The sequence below is a fragment of the Delphinapterus leucas genome, chromosome 12 (genome assembly GCF_059928025.1).
Source record: "Delphinapterus leucas isolate spDelLeu-1000000601 "Yukka" chromosome 12, BTC_Dleu_Yukka2, whole genome shotgun sequence".
In the NCBI taxonomy this organism is placed as follows: domain Eukaryota; kingdom Metazoa; phylum Chordata; class Mammalia; order Artiodactyla; family Monodontidae; genus Delphinapterus; species Delphinapterus leucas.
The window spans coordinates 7,658,315-7,685,062 of record NC_143140.1 but is presented as its reverse complement, the minus strand read 5'-3'; the positions used below and the strand labels follow the sequence as shown (position 1 = coordinate 7,685,062).

Here is a 26,748-nt window from a genome sequence, read left to right as displayed (position 1 = left end):
TGAGATTTCATACTCTAGGGTAAAATATTATTGGATTAACAGAAAAAATTGAAATATTAATACTAGGTAAGATGAAAGGATGGTATTAATATTAAATTTATTAAAGGTGATGACTGTACTGTGGTTATATATATGAGAATATCTCTAAGTTGTTAGGTGCAAAGAGCCGTGATGTATGGAACAAATTATTGAGAAAAAGTATCATGTAGACAGATAGCTAGACAGCACTAGATAAAGGGTAAGAAAATTAACAAAAGATGAATCTGGGTACAATATGCTTTGTACTCATTTTATTTTTTTAATTTTCTATGCATTTTAACTTATTTCCAAATAAAAGGGTAAAATTAACTAATTTTTAAAAGATTGTATGCAATAATTTGATGACTGGTAATTCTATTCTCCTAGATTGGTTTAATACCTTGCCTATAAATACATTTAGGACCCCAGATTCTTTGCAAATAATCATTTAAAAATTTTAGAATATTTTCTCCCAGAGGAAGAAAAGAATGTACAAAATTAAAGATCCTTCATCATAGCTGATGCTACCATGTATCATGGGTTTGTTTTTAATGTTTTTATCCATTTATAGTAAACAAGAATAAGGTACTGTTTGTCTTCAGAATATTGACACTAAATGCATTAGACGTTTTCTTCTTGCTGTTTTTTAGTTTAGCAGAGACTATTGCATTTAATTATAACATGACAGTTTGTACTTTTGAATATGAAATGTTTCTTATTAACACTCTCATTAACTTAACCTTGTAAAAAAAATCTTTTTTTAATTCACTAGGCCCCAAGCTGACCTTTGACATAACTAACCCATAGGCATTAACCCGATGTAAAAACACCATGACCCTTTCTCTTACTACTAGGTTCTACTCTATCTCAGAGAGGCCACCCCAACCGTAGTAGAGAACTCTCTCAGAGTGAAAGAATTCCAAGTCCAACCAATAGCTGGCTCATTTCAAAATACTTTTACTGTATGGAACTTCTATGTATCACTGTACAATTAGGGAAATTGATGGTGCCCCTGTTATCACTGATCAATTAAGAGATTAGAACTACTACTCTAGAAAGACAGTCCTAGAGATATATTTTGTAAACACAACTTTGCCTGAACATGAACAATTGTGATTAAATCAAAAATACTACATGTACTGATATTACATGAAACTTAAGACTATTCTTTTTTTCTGCTGATCTTTGTAAACTCCCTGTATCAATCATGTTAGGCTAGGTTATGATGCAATAACAAACAATCCCCAAATCTCAGTGGTTTAACAAACAAAAATATATTTCTTCCTCATGGAATGTGTCAGCAAGGTGGCTTTTCTCAGACTAGTTACTCAGGGACCCAGGTGGATAGAATCTCTTTCTTGACTGATGCTTCTACTACAATCACTGAGTCTAAGAAAAGGTAATACAGCGACTCATGCCCTGGTTCTGACAGAAGTGATACACGTCACTTCTGCTCACATTTCATTGGTCTGAGCAAATGACAAGGTCACTTCTAACCTCAAAAAGAGCAGGAAAATGCAATCTTATAATGTGATGAAAAGGAGAGGAAAACTGAAATGTTAGATAAGTAGCCTTAATGACTACCCCACTCCCATATCCCAATAATAAAGACCAGGAGATTATCAGACAAGAATATCTTACAAAAGAAATAAGGAAGAGGACTTTTTAGCCCTTTAAGTACCTTTCAAACTTTTTAACCATGGTGGTTAAAAAAGTAAATAAAAACCAAGACCATGTATCCTAAAATGTTTAATGATCTCTTCATAGAAACTGTCTTGAATTTCCTAAGTTTCAACTATGGGGTCCTTAACATAAGTCTTCATGGATCATGAGCATTATGGAGAGTCACTCAGAGACTGTCGATGCCAAACTGCACAGAGGAACACTTAACAGAGACACTGGAAACAAAGTAAAATTGGAACAGAAGCACAGGCCTCCCAAGGACCACACACTCAAACACCACATACAACTAGTGGATTACGTCCTGCATTAGGTTTCCATTCGCTACATCTACGTCTTTATTCCTGTCCTGCCCCTAAGTTCATCAGAACCACTTTTGTTACATTCCATATATATGTGCCAGCATATGGTATTCGTTTTTCTCTTTCTGACTTACTTCACTCTGTATGACAGACTCTAGGTCTCTCCACCTCACTACAAATAACTCAATTTCGTTTCTTTTAATGGCTGAGCAATATTCCATTGTATATACATGCAACATCTTCTTTATCCATTCATCTGTTGGTGGGTATTTAGGTTGCTTCCATGTCCTGGCTATTGTAAATAGAGCTGCAATGAACATTTTGGTACATGGCTCTTTTTGAATTTTGGTTTTCTCAGGGAATAAGCCGAGGAGTGGTATTGCTGGGTCATATGGTAGTTCTATTTTTAGATTCTAAGGAACCTCCATACTGTTCTCCATAGTGGCTGTATCAATTTACATTCCCACCAACAGTGCAAGAGAGTTCCCTTTTCTCCACATCCTCCAGCATTTATTATTTGTAGGTTGTTTTTTTTTGGTTACATTGGGTCTTCGTTGCTGCACACGGGCTTTCTCTAGTTGCGGCAGGTGGGGGTTACTCTTCATTGCAGTGCACAAGCTTCTTATTGCAGTGGCTTCTCTTGTTGTGGAGCACAGGCTCTAGGTGTGTGGGCTTCAGTAGTTGTGGCACGTGGACTCAGTAGTTGTGGCTTGTGGGTTCTAGAGCGCAAGGTCCGTAGTTGTGGCACACGAGCTTAGTTGCGTTGTGGCACGTGGGGTCATCCCGGACCAGGGCTTGAACCCGTGTCCCCTGCATTGGAAGGCAGGTTCTTAATCACTGTGCCACCAGGGAAGCCCTATAGATTTTTCGATGATGGCCATTCTGACCAGTATGAGGTGACCTTGTTATAGCTTTGATTTGCATTTCTCTAATGATTAGTGATTTTGAACATCCTTTCCTGTGCTTTGTTTGTTTGTTTGTTGTTTGTTTTTTGTGGTACACGGGCCTCTCACTGCTGTGGCCTCTCCCATTGCAGAGCACAGGCTCCAGATGCGCAGGCTCAGCGGTCATGGCTCACGGGCCCAGCCTCTCCGTGGCATGTGGGATCTTCCCGGACCAGGGCATGAACCCGTGTCCCCTGTATCGGCAGACGGACTCTCAACAACTGCGCCACCAGGGAAGCCCCTTTCCTGTGTTTGATGGCAGTCTGTATATCTTCTTCAGAGAAATGTCTATTCAGGTCTTCTGGCCATTTTTGAATTGGGTTTTTTTTTTTTTTGATATTGACCTGCATGACCTGGTTATATATTTGGGAGATTAATCCTTTGTCAGTTGTTCATTAACAAATACTTTCTCCCATTCTGAGGGTTGTGTTTTAGTCTTGTTTATGGTTTCCTTTGTTGTTCAAAAGATTTTAAGTTTCATTAAGTCCCATTTGTTTATTTTTGTTTTTATTTCCATTTTTCTAGGAGGTGGGTCAAAAAGGATCTTTCTGTGATTGATGGCATAAAGTATTCTGCCTATATTTTCATCTAAGAGTTTTATAGTGTCTGGTCTTAGATTTAGGACTTTAATCCATTTTCAGTTTATTTTTGTGTGTGGTCTTAGGAACTGTTCTAATTTCACTCTTTTACATATAGCTGTCCAGTTTTCCCAGCACCACTTATTGAAGAGACTATCTTTTCTCCATTGTATATTCTTGCTTCCTTTATCAAAGATAAGGTGATGATATGTGTGTGGGTTTATCTCTGGGCTTTCTAACCTGTTCCATTGATCGATATTTCTCTTTTTGTGCCAGTACCATACTGTCTTGATTACTGTACCTTTGTAGTATAGTCTGAAGTCAGGGAGCCTGATTCCTCCAGCTCCATTTTTCTTTCTCAAGATTGCTTTGGCTATTCGGGGTATTTTGTGTTTTCATACAAATTGTGACATTTTTTGTTCTAGTTTTGTGAAAAATGCCATTGGTAGTTTGATAGGCATTGCATTGAATCGATAGATTGCTTTGGGTAGTATAATCACTTTCACAGTGTTGATTCTTCCAATCCAAGAACATGGTATATCTCTCCATCTGTTTGTATCATCTTCAATTTCTTTTACCAGTGCCTTATAGTTTTCTGCATACATGTCTTTTGTCTCCTTAGGTAGGTTTATTCCTAGGTACCTTATTCTTTTTGTTGCAATGGTAAATAGGGAGTGTTTCCATAATTTCTCTTTCAGATATTTCATCATTTGTGTATAGGAATGTGTGAGATTTCTGTGAATTAATTTTGTATTCTGCTACTTTACTAAATTCATTGATTAGCTCTAGTAGTTTTCTGGTAGCATCTTTAGGATTCTCTATGTATAGTATCATGTCATCTGCAAACAGTGAGAGTTTTATTTCTTCTTTTCCAATTTGGATTCCTTTTATTTCTTTTTCTTCTCTGATTACTGTGGCAAAAACTTCCAGAGCTATGTTGAATAATAGTGGTGAGAGTGGACAAACTTTTCTTGTTCCTGATCTTAGAGGAAATGGTTTCAGTTTTTCACCATTGAGAATGATATTGGCTCTGGGTTTGTCATATATTCTTATCTTGAGGTAAGTTTCCTCTATGCCTACTTTCTGGAGAGTTTTTATCATAAATGGGTGTTGAATTTTGTCAAAAGCTTTTTCTGCATCTGTTGAGATTATTATATGGTTTTTATCCTTCAATTTTTTAATATGGTGTATCACATTGATTGATTTGGATATATTGAAGAATCCTTGCATTCTTCGGATAAAACCTATTTGATCGTGGTGTATGATCCTTTTAATGTGCTGTTGGATTCTATTTGCTAGTATTTTGTTGAGGATTTTTGCATCTATGTTCATCAGTGATATTGGCCTGTAGTTTTCCCTTTTTGTAACATCTTTGTCTGGTTTTGGTATCAGGGTGATGGTGTCCACGTAGAATGTGTTTGGGACTGTTGCTCCCTCTGCTATATTTTGGAAGAGTTTGAGAAGGATAGGTGTTAGCTCTTCTCTAAATGTTTGATAGAATTCGCCTGTGAAGCCATCTGGTCCTGGGCTTTTGTTTGTTGGAAGATTTTTAATCACAGTTTCAATTTCAGTGCTTGTGATTTGTCTGTTTATATTTCCTATTTCTTCCTGGTTCAGGCTTGGAATGTTGTGATTTTCTAAGAATTTGTCCATTTCTTCCAGGTTGTCCATTTTATTGCCATATATTTGCTTGTAGTAATCCCTCATGATCTTTTGTATTTCTGCAGTGTCAGTTGTTACTTCTCCTCTTTCATTTATAATTCTATTGATTTGAGTCTTCTCCCTTTTTTTCTTGATGAGTCTGGTTGATGGTTTATCAGTTTGGTTTATCTTCTCAAAGAACCAGCTTTTATTTTTATTGATCTTTGCTATTGTTTCCTTCATTTCTTTTTCATTTATTTCTGATCTGATCTTTATGATTTCTTTCCTTCTGATAACTTTGTGGGGTTCTTGTTCTTATTTGTCTAATTGCTTTAGGTTTAAGGTTAGGTTGTTTATTTGAGATGTTTCTTGTTTCTTGAGGTAGGATGGGATTGCTATAAACTTTCTTCTTAGAACTGCTTTTGCTGCATCCCATAGGTTTTGGGCCATCATGTTTTCATTGTCATTTGTTTCTAGGCATTTTTTGATTTCTTCTTTGATTTCTTCAGTGATCTCTTGGTTATTTAGTCACATAATGTTTAGCCTCCATGTGTTTCTAATTTTTACATTTGTTTTCATGTAATTGATATCTAGTCTTATACTGTTGTGGTCAGAAAAGATACTGGATACAATTTCAATTTTCTTAAATTTACTGAGCCTTGATTTGTGACCTAAGATATCATCTATCCTGGAGAATGTTCCACGAGCACTTGAGAATAAAGTGTATTCTGTTGTTTTTGGAAGGAATGTCCTATAAATGTCAGTTAAGTCCATCATGTCTAATGTGTCATTTAAAGCTTGTGTTTCCTTATTTATTTTCGTTTTGGATGGTCTGTCCATTGGTGAAAGTGCAGTGTTAAAATCCTTTACTATTATTTTGTTACTGTCGATTTCCCCTTTTATGGCTTTAGCATTTGCCTTATGTATTGAGGTTCTCCTATGGTGGGTGTAAATAAATATTTACAATTGTTATATCTTCTTCTTGGATTAATCCTTTGATCATTATGTAGTGTCCTTTTTGTCTCTTGTAATAGTCTTTATATTAAAGCCTATATTGTCTGATATGAGAGTTGCTACTCCAGCTTTCTTTTGATTTCCATTTGCATGGAATAACTTTTTCCTTCCCCTCACTTTCAGCTTATATGTGTCTCTAGGTCTGAAGTGTGTCTCTTATAGACAGCATACATATGGGTCTTGTTTTTGTGTCCATTCAGCCAGTCTATGTCTTTTGGTTGGAGCACTAAATCCAGTTACATTTCAGGTAATTATCGATATGTATGTTCCTATTACCATTTTCTTAATTGTTTTGGGGTTTTTTTTTGTAGGTCTTTTCCTTCTCTTGTGTTTCCCACCTAGAGAAGTTCCTTTAGCATTTGTTGTAAAGCTGGTTTGGTGGTGCTGAATTCTCTTAACTTTTGCTTGTCTGTAAAGGTCTTAATTTATCTTTCAAATCTGAATGAGATGCTTTCTGGGTAGAGTGATCTTGGTTGTAGGATTTTCCCTTTCATCACTTTAAATATGTCCTGCCACTCCCTCTGGCCTGAAGAGCTTCTGCTGAAAGATCAGCTGTTAACTTTATGGGGATTCCTTTGTATGTTATTTGTTGCTTTTCCCTTGTTGTTTTTAATATTTTTTCTTTGTATTTAATTTCTGATAATTTGATTAATATGTGTCTTGGCATGTTTCTCCTTGGATTTATCCTGTATGGGACTCTCTGTGCTTCCTGGACTTGATTTACTATTTCCTTTCCCAAGTTAGGGAAGTTTTCAACTATAATCTCTTCAAATATTTTCTCAGACCCTTTCTTTCTCTCTTCTTCTTCTGGAATCCCTATAATTCAAATGTTGGTGCATTTAATGTTGTCCCAGAAGTCTCTGAGACTGTGCTCACTTCTTTTCATGCTTTATTCTTTATTCTGCTCTGTGGTAGCTTTTTCCACTATTTTATCTTCCAGGTCACTTATCCGTTCTTCTGCCTCAGTTATTCTGCTATTGATTCCTTCTAGAGAATTTTTAATGTCATCTATTTTGTTGTTTATGATTGTTTGTTTGCTCTTTCGTTCTTCTAGGTCCTTGTTAAATGTTTCTTGTATTTTCTCCGTTCTATTTCCAAGATTTTGGATCATCTTTGCTATCATTACTCTGGATTCTTTTTCAGGTAGACTGCCTATTTCCTCTTCACTTGTTTGGTCTGTTTGTTTTTTACCTTGCTCCTTCATCTGCTGCATATTTCTCTTTCTTCCTGTTTTGTTTAACTTACTGTGTTTGGGGTTTCCTTTTTGCCAGATGCAGGTTCGTGCTTCCCATTGTTTTTTGTGTCTGCCCCCTGTGGGTGATGTTGGTTCAGTGGCTTGTGTAGGCTTCCTGGTGGAGGAGATTGGTGCCTGTGTTCTGGTGGGTGGGGCTGGATCTTATTTTTCTGGTGGGCAGGATCACATCCGGTCATGTGTTTTGGGGTGTCTGTTGACTTATTATGATTTTAGGCAGCCTCTCTGCTAATGGGCTGGGTTGTGTTCCTGTCTTGCTAGTTTTTGGCATGGGGCATCCTGTACCAGAGCTTGTTGGCTGTTGGATGTAGCTGGGTCTTTGTGTTGAGACAGAGATCTCTGGGAGAGCTCTCACTAATTGATATTACATGGAGTTGGGAGGTCTCTGGTGGTCCAACATCTTGGACTCAGCTCTCCCACTTCGGAGGTTCAGGGCCAGCACCCGGGCAGAGCACCAAGACCCTGTCAGCCACACAGCTCAGAAGAAAATGTAGAAAAAAAAGAAATAAATAAATATATTTTTTTAATTTTAAAAAATTATTAAAATAAATAAAAAAGAAGAGAGCAACAAAACCAATAAACAAATCCACCAGCAATAACAAGTGCTTAGAACTAAACTAAGATAGACATAAAAATCAGAAACAAATCAGTCACAGACAGCAAGTCTACAGTTGCTCCCAAAGTCCACCACCTCAGTTTTGGGACAATTCGTTGTCTATTCAGGTATTCCACCGATGCAGATACATCAGTTGATTGTGGGAATTTAATCCGCTGCTCCTGATGCTGCATGGAGAGATTTCCCTTTCTCTTCATTGTTCGCACAGCTCCTGGGGTTCAGCTTTTGTTTTAGCCCCAGCTCTGCATGTAGGTCACCCTCAGGCATCTGTTCTTCGCTCAGACAGGACGGGGTTAAAGCAGCAGCTAATTAGGGGGCTCTTGCTCCTTCAGGCCAGGGGGAGGGAGGGGTATGGTAGTCATAATTGGAATGGGGGTGAGCCTGCAGTGGTAGAGACCAGTGTGACGCTGCAACAGCCTGAGGTGTGCCATGTGCTCTCCCAGGGAAGTTGTCTCTGGATCATGGGACCCTGGCAGTGGCGGACTGCACAGGCTCCTGGAGGGGTGTGGATAGTGACCTGTGCTTGCACAGAGTCTTCTTGGTGGTGGCAGCAGTAGCGTTAGCATTTCATGCCCATCTCTGGGGTCCGAGCTGACAGCTGTGGCTCACTCCCATTTCTGGAGTTCATTTAGGTGGTGCTCTGCCTTCTGTGGGCACATGGGGAAGGAATCCCCTCTTTTCACGCACCTGGAAACAATGGTCTCTTGCCTTTAAGCAGGTCAAGATGTTTTCCTGCACTCCCTCTCGGCTAGCTGTGGTGCACCAACCCCTTCAGGCTGTGTTCGTGCAGCCAACCCCAGTCCTCTCCCTGGGATCCGACCTCCAAAACCCGAGCCTCAGCTCCCAGCCCCGCCTGCCCCAGTGGGTGAGCAGAGAAGCCTCTCGGGCTGGTGAGTGCTGGTCAGCACCGACCCTCTGTGCAGGAATCTCTCCGCTTTGCCCTCCGCACCCCTGTGGCTGCGCTCTCCTCCGCGGCTCCGAAGCTTCCTCCCTCCGCCACCCGCAGTCTCTGCTCACAAAGGGGCTTCCCAGTGTGTGGAAACCCTTCCTCCTTCACAGCTCCCTCCCAGCAGTGCAGGTCCCATCCCTATTCTTTTGTCTCTGTTTTTCCTTTTTTCTTTTTCCCTACCCAGGTACGTGGGGAGTTTCTTTGTCTTTTGGGAAGTCTGAGGTCTTCTGCCAGCGTTCAGTAGGTGTTCTGTAGGAGTTGTTCCACATGTAGATGTATTTCTAATGTATTTTTCGGGAGGAAGCTGATCTCCACATCTTACTCTGCCGTCTTGAAGGTCCCCCGCTACATACTATTTCTTTTTCTTGCCTTATGGTAGTGACTAAAGTCATGTTTAATCCTGAAGAGAAGTGATAACTGTGGGCACACGTCTCGTTCTTCATCTTAAAGAGGATGCTTTTAACATTTCAGGATTAATTATGGTTAACTGTTTGCTATAGGTATTTGGTAGATACCCTTTACTAGGAAACAAAATGCTAGTCCTAATTTGTTAAGAGTTTTCATCATTAATTGGATGTTGAATTTTATCAAATATTCTTGGATCAAATGAGATAATCATATGATTTTTCTCCTTTAATATGGTCAATTATGTTGGTTGATTTCCTAATGATAAATTAAACTTGGAGCCCTGAGATAAACTCAATTTGGTTATGACATATCTTTTTTACACAGAGTTGGATTCTGTTTGATAGAATTCTATGGCTATGTGTACAAGGGAGATCACTCTATAATTTTCTTTTCTCATACTGATCTTCACAGGGTTTTACATCAATCTTATTCTATACTCAAAATATGAATCATAGAGTATTATCTCTTTCTATATATGTGGAAGAGTTTGTGTAAGATGGTAATTATTTTTTTAAAATAATTTGTAGAACTTGCTAATATAATCGTCTTGGCCTGGTGTGTCCTTGTAGGAAATTTTTGATAACTGATACAATTGCTTTTATTCTTATAGGAATATCCATGTATTTTTTAAAATTTCTCCTTAATTCCATTTTTATAAGTTGTAATTCTTTAGGAATTCATTGATTTCTCTTAGATCTTCAAATTTATTGCTACAAAGTTGCCCATTAGAACCTCTGATTATCTTTTTAATATCTGCAGCATTTAATTTATAGTATAATTTATTTTTTCCTTGAAGAGTTGAATGCTGAAGACTGGGTTTAGCAAGTTTGACAAATACCCTGAAGGCAAAATCTGGCTTTATCATCGTATTTATTTAGCTTCTATTTCCCTTTTTTCACTTTGTTTTTTTTTTGTTCGGTTTTGGTTTTGTTTGTTTTGCCTCTGAGTGTTCTTTCTTTCCTGATCATCAATTTATTTAGAAAGATGTTTTAAAATAATTTCTCCAACATTTCTAGTTATTGACTAAAGTCAACAATTAGATTTATTTTAAAGAAACCCTCTGACAGGTATTAGCATAAAGCATTAAAAACTATAGAAGAGGGCTTCCCTGGTGGTGCAGTGGTTGAGAGTCCACCTGTCGATGTAGGGGACACGGGTTCGTGTCCTGGTCTGGGAAGATCCCACATGCCGTGGAGCGGCTGGGCCCGTGAGCCATGGCCTCTGAGCCTGCGTGTGCTGAGCCTGTGCTGCGCAATGGGAGAGGCCACAACAGTGAGAGGCCCGCGTACCGCAAAAAAAAAAAAAAAAAAAAGCTATAAAAGAGAGTTAAGAGTGCTGTGATAGGACACTGCAAATGGGAACACAACTATTTGGGTCCCCAGATTTGAGAAGACAATACTGCTGGAACTTGATCAGAGGTTTTGATGGTGGGGGAGGAACACCGATAAAGGAAAAGGTCTGTCCGCAGCAGTACAAGTGCACCAACTTGTAACCCACCCATCCGCACTCCCATTAGAGGTTAGGAAAAGTCCATGTTTTCCAGTAACTCATACAAACTCTTTCTGACAATGAATCATTTTTAGGAGACTTTACTAATCAATGTAGGTTAATTAAGAGTAAAACACCAACACCCCTCTTTTTGGATAAAGAATTGAGGTTCTCAAACAAAAAAAGGGACTTCCCTGGTGGTCCAGTGGCTCTGTGATTCAAATGCAGGGAGCAGGTGTTTGATCCCTGATTGGGGAACTAATATCCCATGTGCCTGATCCCAGGTGCCGTGTGGTGTGCCCCCCCACCAAAAAAAAAGAATTGAGGCTCTGGCCAACGGCCTCAGGGCTGGTCAGTGGGAGGGGCAGTTTCAGAAGGGATAGTTTTCTGAGATAAATAATAGCTAAAAATTCAGATGACTTCCAAATTACACAAGTTTCACTCTTGACCATCACTTTTATGGCCTTATTTATTATAAACAGGACCCCCAAAGAAACGATTGATATTTATATTTACCACTGTTTAACAACCGTGGAATTGAGTGGCACCAGACCAGTGGAATCTTGTGAAAAAGAAAGCAGAATGGGCTGATTAGTGAGGTGGAAACACTTGGACTGTAGTGAGGCACTATCTGATTTAGGGACTCCATAGGTTTCTAAAACAAGCAATATTTTAGTTTTATAAGAAACTGCAAAGCTATTTTCTAGAGCGTCTGTGCCATTTTACCTTCTCATCAGCATGTGTGAGAGATCACGTTTCTCCACATTCTCACCAGCATTTTCTGTTGTCATTATTTTTTTTTTAACTTTAGTTTTTCCGGTAGGTGTATAGTGACATTTTATTGTCCATAAACTCTTTTTAGACTTTTGGGTATCCATGACACCTATTGTTTTCAGTTTTGAGGCCTCAGCTGAAACTCTTAGACAGCAGGAAACGTAACACTGAGAAGTTTCCTGGATTACTTATCTCAAAGAAAGTCAGGCAGACAAGTTTACCTACTAATCAAGCCTCCGAGTTGTCATATGGAAGGGCAGGGCAGAATCTGTGGGCCGGGTGATATTTTCTAATTGGATTGGTCTGCTAGTTTTGTGCCTATTTGTCTCCCAAGTTGTATATCCCCAAATTCAGCATGGGAAAGTGGAGGAGGCTGCAATTAAAAATACTAGAAGAGTCATTTTTACTAAAGATTTTAGAAGACATTGAGGTTTGAAGAAGTACTGATTGGATACTCTTGAAACAAGCATAGAATAAAAAGGAAGAGACATCTCCACACTTCTGCAGAAAAGCCAGCAGTTGAGCTCCAGCCATGATGGAGGAGGTCCCCAACAGGAAGGTTTTCTGGAGCAGGTGAAAGCCACTGGCTGCCGGCTGAGGCAGCTCTCATGGGCGGGGGGGTGGTGGTGGTGGTGGTGGTATGAACAGATCTGAAAGGCATTAGGAGCAGCAAACTTTGTCAACACGTCACCATTTTCTTACTTCAGGTTTTGAAAGCGGTAAGATGCTCTCAAATAGCACCCATCAAAGAGGGAAATATGAAAATGCCTGAATTATAAATACAGTATATTTCAGCAGCTGCTTTTTTCTTTTTCATTATATTTATTTTCCTTATATCCATACTCTGTGTCTTGCTTAGGTTCAAGCATGCCTTAATTTTAATTTGTCAGTTGTCTTTGAATTACCATGGACCTGGGCACATATTACCATTTTTTAATATCAAGTTCAGTTTTAAAGGGAAAAAAAGAACACCATGTCTCTCCTTGTCTTGCTGTTCTAATGAGAGTGAACATATTACCCACTGAATCAGAACACTTTGAAGTCCTATTTATGGCTTCTACCTGTCTCCGTGGGCAGACCCACTCACATCTAAAAGGCATCAAAACTTTTAGTACTCTACTTGAGCTGTAAAAATTTAATGTACAAAATCATCGTAATTCAGCACTAAAAGGTATCAACTATCTATTCATGGTTTCAAAAAAGCACAGTCATTTAAAAGTAGATCTTCATCTGTCTTATCTATTTAGATAGATCCATCCCTTATCTAAGAACACAGGGCATTGAAATTCTTGAGCACACAGCTTTCAGTTACAAGAATTTCAAGCCAGTGGGAGAAATGGGAGGTGCGAGCCTATGTGCAGCACCTCAAGTGAGATATTTTGAAAACAAAAAAGGCAAGGCCTCATATTAACATACAAAATATAGAATTTTAACCTAATTAGGATTATGCTTTATTATAAACACTTATCTTTTTTGGAATTTTTGTGGTTCTGAAAGTGCTGAAAAATTTCCTATAATCTTCAGCACCAATAATCAGTGGGTTAAGAAATTTACTTTCTAATTCTTAAAGTAAACATAGTACCATAAAAAGCCAATGTTAAATACTCTTTAAGTGGATATTATGGTGCAAAATGCAGATTCCCATTCCCCTTTCAAAATGAAGGTACTCACTACCTCAACTGCTGGGAAAATTGCCTGCACGTGGCTTAAAGCTGAGTCCCTCCCCAAGACTGAAGGGAACTGCCTTGTCCACCCTAGCGACAGCCTGAATCTAATGACTATTTGATGTGTAGGCCATGGGGAGAGAGGTGCCTGAAAGGCCTGGCCACCATGCCTCAATGTGAAGTAACTCTGAAGGGTCATCCCAGCTCCAGAGATCTCATGAAATCAGCTGCCAACTTCTCTCTCCTGCTGCCTTCACCCTCTCACAGGTGTTGTTTCCAAGAGCATTCTCCAATAAAACTCCTGTACACAAATCTCCACCTCGGAGTCTGTTTCCTAGGAAACCCACTCAAGCGAAAATGATGCAGGAACTAGCTTGAAGGGGCCCCAACTGGTCAAATGAGTAAGAGTTTGAGAAACAAATTAATTATAATTAATTAATTATATTAATTATAATATTAATGGATTAATACCCACTGAATAAAAATAATGAGACTATACTAATATAAAGGAAGGAAGGAAGGGGGGAGGAAGGAAGGAGGGGAGGAAGGGAGGAAGGGAGGGGGAAGGAAAGAGAGAAGGAAAGAGGAGAGATCTTCCTTAGATTTACTTATTAGTAGAATTTCAATTAATAACTGCAAAAGGAATGTTACAAATAGAGAATCAACATGTGGCAACAATCTCTGGAATGCTGATTCCAGCTGGAGTTGTCAGTGAAGGTGGTGGTTGGCTGAGGAACAGGGTATTGATAAAATCTTGGAATACCTTCCCACAAAATACAAATTAATTGCAAATGGAAATTGAGAATTTAAAGTGAGGAAACCTGGCAAAGACAAATATGTGCAGGCAATCAAAATTAGCATTACCAGTAAAAAGGGGGGTCTACATTGTGTACCTCTTCATGTGCACAGCATCATTTTTTGGTATTTCTGCAAAGATTACATGATCTGAATCCGGTCATGCAGAAACATCAGATGAATCTAAGTGGACAATTATCCTAAGAATGTAAGACCTTTTAAAATCTAAGGATGCAAGACCTAGAAAACAGATAAGAACAGAGAAACTGTTCCAGATTGAAGGACTCTGAAGAGACATGACAACCAAGTGCAACACATATTCCTGGAGGGTATCCTGGATCAGCACGGAAATAGCCACTGTTGGGACAGTTGATGACATTTGAATTGAGTCTGTAAGTTGGATGGTAGTATTGAACCAATGTTGATTTCCTGGGTTTTTTTTTTGGTTTTTTTTTTTTTTCAAAGAGTGTTTTTTTTTTTTTTTTTTAGATGTTGGGGGTAGGAGTTTAGTAATTTATTTATTTATTTTTGCTGCGCTGGGTCTTCATCTCTGTGCGAGGGCTTTCTCCAGTTGTGGCAAGCAGGGGCCACTCTTCATCGCGGTGCGCGGGCCTCTCACTATCGCGGCCTCTCCTGTTGTGGAGCACAGGCTCCAGACGCGCAGGCTCAATAGTTGTGGCTCACGGGCCCAGTTGCTCCGCGGCATGTGGGATCCTCCCAGACCAGGGCTCGAACCCGTGTCCCCTGCATCGGCAGGCAGACTCCCAACCACTGCGCCACCAGGGAAGCCCGATTTCCTGGTTTTGAGGTTTGTGTGCTAATTATATGAGAGAATATCCTTGTTTGGGGAAAATAATCACTGGAATATTTAGAAAGGACGGGGCATCACATCTTTAGATTGCTCTTAAAAGTTTCAGAAAAAAGACTAATAATGATAAATGGTGTGTGTGTGTAACAGAGAAGAAAAAAATTCAATAAAATAGAAACAACTGCAGAATATGGGTGAAGGAGATATAGGAGTTCTTTTTATTATGGCCACTTTTCCATAAGTTTACAATTATTTCAAAATAAATTATTAAAAGTTATTTTCCTTTTTGTTTTCATTATATAACTGGGTTTTTTAAAAAAATTCTTTTTTAGCACTTTCAGCACTTTAAGTGTCCTTGTTTCTATTGGACGAAATGATCTTTTAAACACCTCAAAAACAAGCTCAGACACAGCAAATGTGGTATACACTAAAAAAAACCACAAAAACAAAAGCCTCAGAGGTGAAGATTAAACTAATCAGCATAAGGCCTAGTGCCACCTGCTACTGACAGGGTTAGCTTGTTTTTCCTCTGAATCATAGCTTTGTACAAATCTATGCATGTGGATGTAATATCATTCCTTGTATAGTTATTGAGACTTGTCTTATGGCCCAGGGTATAGTAAATAGTTGTAAGCGTTTCACATGTTTTTTTACAAGAACGTGCAGTGGGAAGTGCTGTGTTCTTCCCATTCATTATATCAAACTAGTTGATTGTGCTGTTTAAATCTTCTATATTTCTTACTGATTTCTGTCACTTGACTCATTAACTACTGTTGATTACTGAATTCCAGATCATATCTCAGCCTAGTCAACTACCGCCTTGAAAGTTTAAAAGTCATCTCAGCTGTCCTGAGCTCTACATCTTCTCCAAATGATTTGCTCCTCCCACAGTCCCCATCATTTTGGTTAACGGCAACATCATCCTTCCAGTTTCTCAGGGTAAAAAGCTTGCAGTTATCCTTGATTCCTCTTCTTTCTTCCCATGTGTAATCTTTCAGCAAATCTTGTCAACTCTAACCTTAAAAGAGATTTGAAATCTAACCACTTCTCACTACTTCCACTCTACTTCTCTGATCCAAGCCACCATCATCTCATACCAGTATTATTGTAATCACTTCTTTGACAGGGAGACCCCTATTTTCACCCTTGCTTTTGTCACTTTCAGTGCAGCAACCAAAGTGATATGGTTAAACTTAAGTCAAGTCGTGGCACTCCTCTGTTCAAAACTTGCCAGTGATTTCCAATTTCATTCTGTCTAAGCCAAAGTCTTTATGATGGACTTTAGGGCCATCCATGTATAGACAATTTCCTATGGATCTCTCAGGTTTCTGCACAATTTCTGAGCACAGGCACTGCTGCTTTTGTTTCGGATTATCTTTTCCAGTATGTTTATGTAAAAAACATCCTTGGAAGATAGAGATACTGCCTTCCTTCAGAGCACCACAGCATGCTCACTGCCCATTATAAAAAATTTGTGTCTCTGACCTCAGATTTCCTCTCTAAGTAAAAAAAATTTCTGACACTCTGGCTATTGCTAATACTGTGAGCAATAAATTGTCCTTTGTTTCTGACCCAGGAGTTTCGTGTTTTCTGCTATCATCCATGAAAATTTGGCACACTAACTTATTAGCCTGCCAGCAGATAAAATCTCAGATACTTCACAGTTCTTTACAATGTGATCTGGTCCCCATAACCCCTATGACCTTCTCCCTTAAAACTCTCCTCTTCTTTATTGCCCTTCAGTCACACCGACTCCTTCCTGTTCCTTGATCATGGCAAAAGCCCTCCACGGGGCCTTGCCCTTGTTATTCCCTCCCTCCCCAGTGATCCTCATAGGCCTCTCCTTGAGGCTTTTATTCTAATATCACTTTCCTTGAGCCTACATGCACATCCCCTAATTTTTCTTTCTAGGGTGTATCAACATCTAGCATATTACATATTTATTTAGTTTGCTCAATATCTCTACCCACAAAGATGAAAGCACCAGGAATTTTTGTTTGTTTGTTTTACTGTTAACACCTCTGACAGTCAGCCAAAATCCTTTTAAGTCTACTTCTGGGAACCTAGTGGAAGTCTTAGCACAAACATTTGCCTATGGTGCGATAAGGAGGGTTGTCAGTGGTTAGCAAGTCTAGAAGATGGAAATCAGGAAGTATTACATTTATGGTTCAAAATACATGTGGAATACCTTCACCATAAACTGATGGTTTTCAGGAGTTAGTAGGCATACAAGAAATAATTGGAAATTACTCAATGACTCAGCAGCTGGTATGGCCCTGTCAATTTTCCCCTTCGCTCTCTTTTAATCCGTAAAAGAAACAGTTGAGTCATAGAGAACTTAGGTATTTTTCCTGTTCTACTCCCTCCTTGAAGCCTGGTAAATAAAAACATACCTCTTTTTAAATATCTCACACCAATATTTTGAATGTGTGCCATTATTAGAAAATTTACTTCTCCCAGTACTTTCTAAATATGATTGAATACTTAATTAAATAATAAGCTATTAGAGTCAAGCAAGTCTTCTGCATTATATAAAAAAAGAAATAAGTCTGTATTAAGTACCTTTTCAAGACATACAATGCCAGAGCTACTAATAAAATCTATTTCTTTTGATTTTTAGTTCAGTGACCTTTACATATAGTTTCTTACTCGTCACTTTTTTGGAGAAGGGCTGGTGGGGCGGTCAGTTGTCTTATCACGAGCTCACATGTGCACAGAGAATTCCTGGTTCTGGCGCTGACCCAGTATCAACAACAGTTTCAGGAGAAACCTCCTAAGGTTTAATTTAATTTAATTTCCATAAATCAGAAGGACAGATGAAGGAAAATGCAAGTGTAGCTTACACAGAAGGGAGCCAATACATATGTTCTAAGTTGGTGGAAGGAGAAATTAAATTTAAGAATATAATGTTAATTTTTAAATGTAAATTTTAAGAAAACAGCAACAATAATAATAGTCATTACTTACATAATATTTACTATGTGCTGGGCACAGTTCCTTAAATATATTAACTCATTTAACCTTCACGACAATCCTATGAAGTACTCAGATTTTCTCCATTTGAGAGACAGAAAAACCGAATCACAGAGGGTTAAGTAAGTTGCCCAATTTCACATACCTAGTAATGGTGGATCACAAATGGAAATAAAAAACAACTATTTAATTGGAAGAAGGTGTGGATGAAAAATTAGGCAGTATTAAAAATAATTTGTAGGGCTTCCCTGGTGGCGCAGTGGTTGAGAGTCCGCCTGCCGATGCAGGGGACACGGGTTCGTGCCCCGGTCCGGAAAGATCCCACATGCCGCGGAGCGGCTCAGCCCATGAGCCATGGCCGCTGAGCCTGCGTGTCCGGAGCCTGTGCTCCGCAACGGGAGAGGCCACAACAAGTGAGAGGCCCGCGTACCGCAAAAAATAAAATAAAATAAAATAAAGGAGACTGTAACTGTGGGATGAGTAAGGCTTTCTAAAACAAGACACGACAAGCAAAAAACATAATTTAAAAAACCAAGTAGTTTGGTGAATAAAAAATAAAACTTTTGAATAACAAAACAAACCATAAGCAAAGTCCAAAGAAAAATGAATGAGATTATGTTTGCAAAATATATAAGAAAGGATTGGTATACAGTATAAATTTTTAAAACTTCACATCCAATAGAAAAACATGCAAAAGACATGAACAGAAAAGTCACAGAAAAACCAAATGTGTGATACTCAAACAAGAAGCTCAACTTCACTTGTAATCAGCAAATTGCTAATTAAATATTAAATCCTGTATGATTGCCCCAAGTTAAAAATGTGAATAATTTCAAGTGTGGGTGGCGATATGCATACTCTGTCACCCACTGCAGACTGGAGTATAGATTGGTGCAGACAACTTTGGAGGGGACTTTCGTAGCATCTACTAACTCTAAAAATGCACTTGGACTATGACACAGAGATTCTATTTCTCACATATTTACACACGAGAAACGTTCTTACATGTTTACAGGGAGGTATAACCAAGTATGTTCACTACAGAAGTATTAGCAATAACAAAATAATTTTAAGCAACCCAAGTGTCTATCAATATGAGTGGTTAAAGTTAACCGGAGATAAATTACGATATATCCAGAAGTAAAAGGAGGCCAGCGTATATGGATTTTAACGAACAAGGAGGAAAGTGGACAGACAGGGCCACCATGTAGGCTGTTCACTGAACATCTCCAGGGAGCACTTTTCACATAGACTGAAATGTGAATGGCACCCCATGGAGTTGTGCAGTGTACCATCTGCATAACAATACCTGGGGGACCTGCAGATGGGGATGATGTCGGGGATTTAACAGGAAACCAAATCATACAAAGCCTCAGAGGCCATGGTAAAGAATCCACAAGTTATTCTAAGTAAAATCCCTAAAGATTATAAACAGGGGAATGAATTCATGTTTTTTTTTTTGTTTGTTTGTTTTTTTTGCGGTACGCGGGCCTCTCACTGTTGTGGCCTCTCCCGTTGCGGAGCACAGGCTCCGGACGCACAGGCTCAGCGGCCGTGGCTCACGGGTCCAGCCACTCCGCGGCATGCGGGGTCCTCCCGGACCGGGGCACGAACCCGTGTCCCCTGCATCGGCAGGCAGACTCTCGACCACTGCACCACCAGGGAAGCCCGAATTCATGTTTTTAAAAGATTCCTCTGGCAACTATGTGAAATGAATTAGAGGGGGTTAAGAGAAGTGAAAGGTCAGCTAGGAGTGTATTGCAATGGTCTAATCAAGAGGTGATAGTGACCTCAATCTGGATAGTGGCAATGGAAATGGAAAGTTGTAGACAGACATAAATATATCATCCAGACAGGATCTGCAAGACCTGCTGATGCATTACCCTGGCAAAGGCAGAGGAAACGTCGGAGAGAGTGCAATTAGGATGACTACCAGTTTTCTGTACAGAGCCGTGAATGGATAAGGGATCCATTTACTGATCTGAGGAAGTCTGGAGGAGGAATATTTTCGAGCAGTACAATTTCAAACGTGTTAAACTTGATATGACTGAGATATCCAGGACAAGTTATCAATGAGAATGATGGCTATATGAGATTGAGCTCAGAGAAAATGTTTAGACAGATATAAATTTTAAAGGAGTTGTGATATGTTTTTTGAGCACATGGAACTAGATGAGAGATCACCAAGAGAAAGCAAAAAAGAGGGAGGAAGCTAGGAAAGCACTGAGGAATTATAAAATTTAGAGGACAGAGGCACATGCAGCCAGAGAGATAGGATGGGAAACCAGAAGAAATGGCTGAGATGTCCTTCAGTGAGGGAACTGCTAAGGAAATTATCCTATATCCATTCTATAAAATATCATGCCCACACAAATACAGTCAGTTAATCTTTGACAAAAGAGCAAAAGCAATACAATGGAAAAAAGATAGTCTTTCAAACAAGTGGTGTTGAAAAAGCTAGATATGCATATGCAAAAAATAAAAAGTCTAGATAGACACAGACATTATCCTCTTCTCAAAAATTAACTCAAAATGGATCGTATACCTAAATGTAAAATACAAAACTATAGAACTCCTAGAAGATAGGAGAAAAATCTAAATAACCTTGAGTTTGGTGATGACTTTAGATGCAACACCATAGGCAGGACCCATGAGAGAAAGAATTAAGTTGGACTTCATTAAAATTAACAACTTCTGCTTTGCAAAGGACTTTCAAAATAATGAGAAGACAAGCCACAGACTGGGAGAAAATATCTGCAAAAACATGTCTGAGAGAGGACTGTTATCCAAAATAGGCAAAGAACTTGTAAAACTCACCAACAAGAAAATGAAAAACCCAATTTAAAAGTGGGCAAAGGATCTGAACATACACCTCACTAAAGAAGATATACAGATGGAAAATAAGCATAAGCAAAATGATCCGCATCATATGTCATTAAGGAACTGCAAATTAAAACAACTGTGAGATACCACACCTACTAAAACAGCAAACATCAAAAACACTAACGACACCAAATGCTAGAAGTGGTATAGAGCAACAGGGATGCTCATGCACTGCTGGCAGGAATTCAAAATGATACAGCTACTTTGGAAGACAGTGGGCAATTTTTACAAAACTAAACATACTCTTAACAATGATCCAGCAATGACACTCCTTGGTATTTAACCAAATGAGTTAAAAACTTATCTCCACACAAAAAACCTGTGCACCGTTGTTTATAGCAGCTGTATTCATAATTGCTGAAACTTGGAAGCAATCAGGATGTCCTTAAGTCAGTGAATGGATAAATACGCTGTTGTTCTTACAGACAATGGTATATTATTCATCGCTGAAAAGAAATGAGCTATCAAGCCATGAAGACATGGAGGAACCTTAAATACCTATTACTAATTGAAAAAAGCCAATCTGAAAAGGCTACAGGCTGTATGATTCCAACTCTATGGCATGCTGGAAAAAGCAAAACTATGAGGACAATAAAAATATCAGTGGTTACCAGAGGGAGGGGAGAAGGGAAGGGTACATAAATGAAGCACAGTAGATGTTTAGGGCAGTAAAACTATTCTTTATGATACTATAATGGTAGATACACGTCACTATACATTTGTCAAAATCCACAGAATGTACACTAAGAATGAACACTAAGGTAAACGATGGACTATTTTTAACCAGGTCTATATTTTAAAATACTGTGCAAGTATTTAAAAGAACCAATAGGCAAAACACGCTGAAGTCAAAGTTTCGTGAAGACAGATTATTGAGTAAAAAAGGCAAGTATATTATGTATAGTTTATATATAATATGGTTTCATTTATGTGAAATAAATCGGGTACTAGATATACACACACATTAATTGTATGTGCACTGAAAAACAAGGCCTGGCTATATAATATTCAATAAACTGTTAATAGTGGTTCCTGGGAATTAAGAGAAGAGAAAGAAGAATGACATTTCATCTTTTTACTTTACACTCTTCCGTATTATTTAAATGACTTATAATAAATAGGTCTTGCTTTAGTAATACTTAAAAAAATAATTTCAAAAGGACACACTTTTAAAACCTTCTCTGTATTCTTAATATAAACTTTAATTCAGTGTTTATGAAAATATGGTTCAAGTGACACCTAAGTCAGAAATACCTGGATGTTTATTAACATGTGTCTACTTCCTAGACCACATCTCAGTTTTAATAATTCAGATGCTCTAGCAATGAGGTACAGGACTTTGCATCCTTAGCAACTACACCGGGTGATTCTAACCTCTGCCATTCTTAATTGCAATAAGTCAAAATGAATGATGTAGTTGCTTAAAAATCAGCGAATGCCTCTGGGGTAAACACTTACCAGATACCTATCAGCCTAAAAGTGAAAGACAACAGTTAGTACAGGCCTGACCCAGAGGGAGAAAAGGCAAAATAACTAGATTAATGGCTCAAGGTAAGTGGTGAACCAGCACACACACAAGAAACACTGTCACATTATAAAATGAGAAAGAAGGAATATAGACTCCATAAAGAGATAAAAACTGCCTAGTGTTCAGAACTTTCCTTCTTCGTCTAATAATTCCCATCTGGTCAGTTATACACAGAAGCAACAAGTAATATCTGAGGGACTATAAACCTGTATAAATGATTCTACTTCAATTCATATTGAAATGAATTTTCTCATGCTTAACCTGAAGTAAAACCCAAGAGTTAGCACCTTCTGCAGAGGTATGGTCCTAAATTAATGCCAAGTAAACTGACATTTATTTCGATTTATATAATCACTTAGGGACTTCCCTGGTGGTCCAGTGGTAAAGAATCCACCTTCCAATTCAGGAGACTCGGGTTTGATCCCTGGTCAGGGAACTAAGATCTCACATGCTGCAGGGCAACTAAGCCCACACGCCACAACTAGTGAGCTCGCGCACCTCAACGAGAGCTCGCATGCCGCAAACTACAGAGTCCATGCACTCTGGACCCCACATGCCCAGGAGTCCGCGCACCACAACTAGAGAAGCCCACAGGCCTCAACAAAGACCCCGCATGCTGCAACTAAGACCAGACGCAGCCCCCAAAAATAATAATAAAGAAAAAATTAATATATATATAATCACTTAAAATATCTCTTGATTACACTTTATACTTTAATCAGATATATAGAAACTGAAGAATAATTCATATAGTGATGCCTTCTATCTTCCTCTATTTGAATCCTTTTTAATGTAAGCATTTTTAATGTAAGACATTCCCTAGAATCTCACATTTTTGAGATACGAATAAGATATTCTCAGAATCTATGCATCTGAAGTCTTTCTATAATGCAACCTGGAGCAGAGGATTTGTGTCACACAGTACCAAACAAAAGGAGCACAGAAGGTTTTTTTAATTGGCCTCTAGTTAGTGGGATTAGAACAGAGTTACCAAGGTTCAATGTGTTCAGTTGGGAGCAACTCTTGGACGGTAAGTTCTTAAATGACAAAACTATGTGAATTTATTGTATTTATGAGCAACACACTTTTGAAATTCAGGTCTTTGTTTTGTTTTGTTTTTTAAGCTTTGTCTATAAGTGATCCATCTTTCAAAAGCCACGAATTATCCTGGATGTCTTTTGCTTCCTTTCCTGTTCGAAAAAAGACACATATTCAGTTGCAGTTCCAGCCTCTTACTGCAGATGGCATCCTATTCTACGTTGCCCAACGCTTAAAAGCAGAGTCAGGTAAAGTTGGCAAGATCTTTGCTGGGGAAAAAAAAAATTCTAATGAATTCCTAATAGGCTCTTAAGTGATGTGTCATAGAGTATTTTTTTAAGTCACTTAGTCTATAAAATATGTAAACATTTGATCTTTTTGTTCTATTGTCCCTGCAAATGTATGCTTTGAATTGACTCCTAAATATGAATGTTAGCAAAATAGCAAGAGCTTTGTTAGAATTACAGTTAGCAAAGTCCAAATATAGCATATGCACAACTTTATAACAATCCCATCAAAAAAAGAGGTTGAAGCTATGCATAATAGTCCTATGTCAAAATGGACAAAATATGCATATAAAAGATAAAGGAAAGAAAGGCATGACTGATATATTCCCAGTAAATCCATCCACATTTATAACTCAGAAAAATTCCTTTAAGTTATTCAGTCATTTAAATAGTAAACCTGGGACCCATGTTCCAAAATAAGTTTATAAAAATGTTTTTTTAACTATAAAAATTGCATAAATTATCATAATATGAAATAAAAATATTTTAGTATGTTTCAGTTTGAAATTTTGATTTTTGAGTTTTTATTGCTAACTCTTGATTTCCATCTTCATAATATCTTTCTCCAGAACTTTGACAAAGACATTTGCCTATATAGTTACATTTCTACTGCCAAATATTTTTAAATGTTTACATTTGGCTTTTCTTTCAACTTGTTTCTCAGAAAATGAAATTTTGGTAATGATAAATAAATCAGTTTATTTTGTTTCAACAGTGAACAAAAATGATGCTCTGATTTTCACAATCTAGTATAAGGAGTTCTTTTAAAGGTGTCTCATTATGCTGCTAAATAATGAGACTATCAGAGAATTAGACAAAAGTGGTTCCATCTCAAGGCACTGGTAAAATACTTTCAAAATAATTTCAAGGAGAAAAGATGATAATTTCAAAGGAAAAAGATAAATCTCTTAGAAGAGGTTTGTTCTCCTGAGATTTGATATTTGGTTTTAAATGTATGATTGATTTAAATCTCCCCGTGAAAATGCCAAATGGGAGAATCATGTACAAACAGAAAATTTCTATTTTTAAATCAAGAGACATTAAAAGACAATCATATTAAGTTGTATTGCTCATAAAAACTCAAGGTTAACCTTTGTATGATAAGGGCAGAAAATCAAGAGATATTCAGGACTGTGACTGGCCAAGAACGTCGTGCTATCGTTTTATAATCAGTACACTGGATAGTCATATTTATGTGTATAAAATAAAAAGCTCATTTACATTAACACACATAGGAGAGAGGGAGCACACTTTCTTACATCTAAATAGCTTTGTATTTCAGTTCATAACCGTCAAGATTTTCCTTTTTTATGCCCTTAGACACTATTAACAAAGATGAAAATAGATTAGTTTCATGTCATAACTGGTGCTGCATTTGACACTTATGTAAGGAACTCATGAAAACTTTAAAATATTAAATCTATACTCTACATTCTCAGGCTCGGATTAACCTGAAGGTAATTATCAGATGAAAGGCATAAACTTATTTATTAATCATCAGGTGGTAAAGTATGTTTCATTCATTTAAGGTTGCATAAAATACAGGTGACTGCCCCGTACTTTGACCTTCTCTAAGAGCTATGTCTGATATAAACATTAACCAAGCCTTCTAGCTGATCCTCTGCTGAGAGGAGCTATTGGTAAAAATGCCCAAACATTTAATACACAACGTCAAAACCCACAAATTTAGATATCAGCAGCCAGTTAGGTTTTCATATGTAGAAAAACAAATTCTCAATTAACAAGGTTTCTGTTTCTCTTTAGAGCTTATTCATTTGAATAATTTCAAATAGTGCAAAATTTAAAACAAAATAACTTAAAAATTATCCTAGTTGATTTTAGATCTCTGATTATGGAAAGAAATTTTAAAGAGATAAACCTCGGCACTTGTTTATCTGTTTCTGCTAAATATTTAATACCTTAAAATGAGCTTTTTTGATACAAAATCAATTTTATGTTAAGCACCAACTAATCACAGATAGCCTGAATTCATCTTGATGTGGTTACAATCCTCACAGATAAATGTGTATTGAAATAGCCTCGTCACCCACAATGTAAAGTTAAAGCATATTCAAACAACTGAACAATAAAAGAGAAATAAGACAAGAGCATACAAGCAAAGTCACGTTAAGATTAGCCTTCCCTGGCTGAAGCTATTCTCCTTGATCTTTCTTCTAGTTGTCAACTTGGCCAGTAATATTACAGATCACAGCTTCAGCTTTCCTAATCATTTTTTAGATATTTTTTATTCCAACGTAGCTCTTTATTGAGGATTATTTACTATAGAACATGCTACAAGTAGCAGGAGAAACTTCTTCCATGATCCTGTGAAAGAGGTTTGTGCCCATTTGCAGGCCATGAAGTATATTCGGTGTTATAAATTTTAAAACTTAATTATATTTCATTGTTCTAGGTTCTGTGGTATAAAAATGTAGATGATTCAATCTGTATTTAATTTTTTCATATATAACCTAAAATCTCATAATGCAGCTTCTCTCTTTCTTTAGGCTTAAAATGGTGTTTATGTTAGAAAATCCATGAATAAACTGAATTTCTTCCTTTTGTTGGGAAAAATTTTAAACTTATGTATATTACAGGGAAAAGATGTTTTTGTTTTTGTTTTGTTTTGCTTTCGGCCTAAAACTAGTTGTTGAGAAATACTGAGTCATCTCACCCCACAAGTATACAAAAGGAATTTCCTAATTGAACAATTAGTTATGAGCATCTTCTGTGCCAGACACTGTGCACGGTGCAGGGGATAAAATGTTGAGCCAAAGCGGCACAGATCCTATTCTCAAGAAACTTACAAGTTGGTGGATAAGGCAGCTGTTAGTCAAATAATCACGGATGTAATGACGTAGATTATATTCACTAGAAATTCTCTATGAGGAAAATGATTAAAAACAAGACAACCGTATTTTGCATGGTCTCATACAGGTAGAAATGAGAGGTGCGTGACTTTAGAGCTGCTAGGTCTCCCAACCATCCTTGAATAGCCTGGTGTGGACCACAAAGGGGAGGAAAAATAACAGACATTGGGTGCTGGAAGGAGGTGAGACAGCGTGGACAATGCATGTAGGAGGAGAGTACCACTTGTCAAGAAATCGC

At 37.9% G+C, this 26,748-nt stretch overlaps 1 protein-coding gene across 1 annotated transcript in view; it reads left to right on the top strand.

The window, feature by feature from the left end:
- The window catches only part of EYS (EGF-like photoreceptor maintenance factor), a 44,809-nt gene that overhangs the window by 12,935 nt on the left and 5,126 nt on the right, over nt 1-26,748 (top strand). The window contains exon 2 of the mRNA XM_022565521.3: nt 23,440-23,601. Coding sequence (XP_022421229.2) covers nt 23,440-23,601 — 162 coding nt within the window. The remainder of the gene's footprint in view (nt 1-23,439; nt 23,602-26,748) is intronic.